Source organism: Octodon degus, unplaced genomic scaffold (genome assembly GCF_000260255.1).
Source record: "Octodon degus isolate 3935 unplaced genomic scaffold, OctDeg1.0 scaffold00239, whole genome shotgun sequence".
NCBI lineage: Eukaryota > Metazoa > Chordata > Mammalia > Rodentia > Octodontidae > Octodon > Octodon degus.
Window position 1 is genome coordinate 2,371,506 of NW_004524815.1, and position 2,428 is coordinate 2,373,933.

The window sequence follows — 2,428 nt, forward strand, 5'->3', positions numbered from 1 at the left end:
CTGGAAAGTCTTGTGATGTTCTGTCAGCAGTGCAGAGCACATGGCTGCCAGGGGGCTCCCAGAGTACGAGACAAAAGCCTGAGACCGAGGAGTGAGCTGGGCCTGAGTGGAGACCAGAGGCGCAGCTTGTCAGCTGATGTCTAACATTGTCAGAGGCGGGGATGTTGTACAGAACAGAGAGAGCGAGAGAGAGGGAGGGGGAGAGGGAGGGGGAGAGGGAGAGACAGAGACAGAGGGACAGAGAGATAGAGACAGAGAGAGACCAAAACCTTAAAAAAATTCTTTGCTCATTGGCCAAGCAATGGCTGTGACTCATCCACATGGCTGACACTGACAAAGGTTCTACAATCTGAGGTACAGGTTCTCAGGATAAATCCTGAGGGCATTTCACTGACATTCTCAGACCCAAAAGCTACAACTCTTGTTGCATAGGTCCTGCTTTACCTTGGTCTTAACCATCCAGTAGAAAAGTATGAAGACGAAATATAGGAAATAAAGCCATGCTGTTATGTTGAGCTGTGGGGGACTCAGATCAATAATTTCTGACATTGCCAGTTAAACAGAAGACCCAATGCTATTATGGGCTACTGGACTCTTTTAGAATATTTTGCTGAGTTTACACACCTATAATATTCAATAACGGAACTTAGAAAAAATGGGGTATACAGAAGAATGTCCATTTTGTATCTGTGTATTCAAAGTTAACCACTTTGAATAGATATATAGATATCCTATATATCCTATATATCTATAGGATAGATATATAGTTGCATTCTCTTAATGAATAGAATGATTTGTTCTAATGGTGTTTGTAAATAGGATCACAAGTCCGCATCTTGCAATTAACCACTAAGAAGAATATATGCAGTGTATTATTTGTTGAAACTGTACTTCCGATTTGATTTGAAACTGTCTCATTGCTATCTGTTTATCAATAAAACTTTGAAAAAAATTCTTTGCTGTCTGAGTTATCCTATAATTAAGCCAAATAAACATAAAATTAACTGCCACAAGTAGCACATTACATTGAAATCTGGTGCCTCTGACCACATACATTTTCATTTGTCATCATGAACCTCCTCTGGACATTTCTTCTATTTATGGGCAGTTTGGAGCCTGTTGTATATGTATATTTTCTTGGATTGGAGACACAAAACAGAGCATCTCTGTAATGCATGCACGCACCAATATCCTTCAGGATAGTTTACGCAGCACACGTAAGGATATTTTAAGCATTTGCATTCTGTGTTTATTTCTGGACACTGTAGCCACTTTCATGTTCAAATCATTTTGCACAAGTGAGAGTATTATTTCAATAATTTGATTTAAACACAGACCTCAGATTGTAACAGAGCATTTGCAGAAAACATGAAAGAAAGAGAAACACAGAAGTGATTCACCTCAGAAACTTACAATCAAAACCCTGTGACATACCGGGCCTCAAGCGAATGAGTGTATTCTTGACTTTTAAGAAGGCACTACTGACCTCCTTGTTCCTCAGGCTGTAGACCAGGGGGTTCAGCATGGGGATGACCATGGTGTAGAACACAGAGGCGATTTTATCAGTGTCCATGGAGTGGCTGGACGTCGGCTGCAGGTACATGAACATCGTGGTCCCGTAGAAGATGGAGACGGCTGTGAAGTGGGAGGCACAGGTGGACAGGGCCTTGTGATATCCGGCAGCCGAGTGCATCCTCAGGATGGTGCCAAAAATGAAGATGTAGGACATTGAGATAACCAAGATGGCAAAAAATATATGGAAGCTCACAAGATAAACAAGAACCAGCTCGCTAACGTGTTTGTCAGAGCAGGACAGAGCCATGACTGCTGGGCCATCGCAGAAAAAGTGGTGGACCACATTGGAGCCGCAAAAGGAGAGGCTCATTATGTCCCCAACACTGATGCAGGCATTCAAGAAGGAGCAGAAATAGCAGCCTACAATAAGACCTATGCACACAGTGGTGGTCATGGTGGTGCTGTAGTGCAGGGGCCTACACACTGCCGCGTAGCGGTCATAGGCCATGGCAGCAAGCAGATAATTTTCCACACCAATGAGGGCTGCAAACAGGAACATCTGAGCAGCACAGGCGTTGTAGGAAATGACCTTGTTTCCCGTAAGCAGCCCAGCCATGACCGTGGGAGTGACCGCAGAGGAGGAGCAGAAGTCCACCAGCGCCAGGTTCCCGAGGAAGAAGTACATGGGGCTCTGCAGACGCGGGTCCAGCAGGATCAGCAGGACCAAGCCCAGGTTCCCAAGCACAGTGATGGCGTAGATGAGCAGGAAGGCGAGGAAGAGGGGCAGCCACAGGCGGGGGTCGTCGGTCAGGCCCAGCAGGAGGAAGGCTGCCACCTTCGTCCTGTTCTCCATCAGTGCTGTCTGCAACCTCTACACGCTCTGTCACAAAGACAATCATGAAGAAACTGAAAA

General features: G+C 45.3%; 1 protein-coding gene across 1 annotated transcript; it reads right to left on the reverse strand.

Annotated features, from left to right (window-relative positions):
* Nucleotides 1-1,396: 1,396 nt before the first annotated feature.
* Nucleotides 1,397-2,368, reverse strand: LOC101570238 (olfactory receptor 5B3-like). Its single transcript, XM_004645860.1, has one exon. The coding sequence runs from the start codon at nt 2,366-2,368 to the stop codon at nt 1,397-1,399; it is 972 nt and encodes a 323-aa protein (XP_004645917.1).
* Between the last annotated feature and the right edge of the window lie 60 nt (nt 2,369-2,428).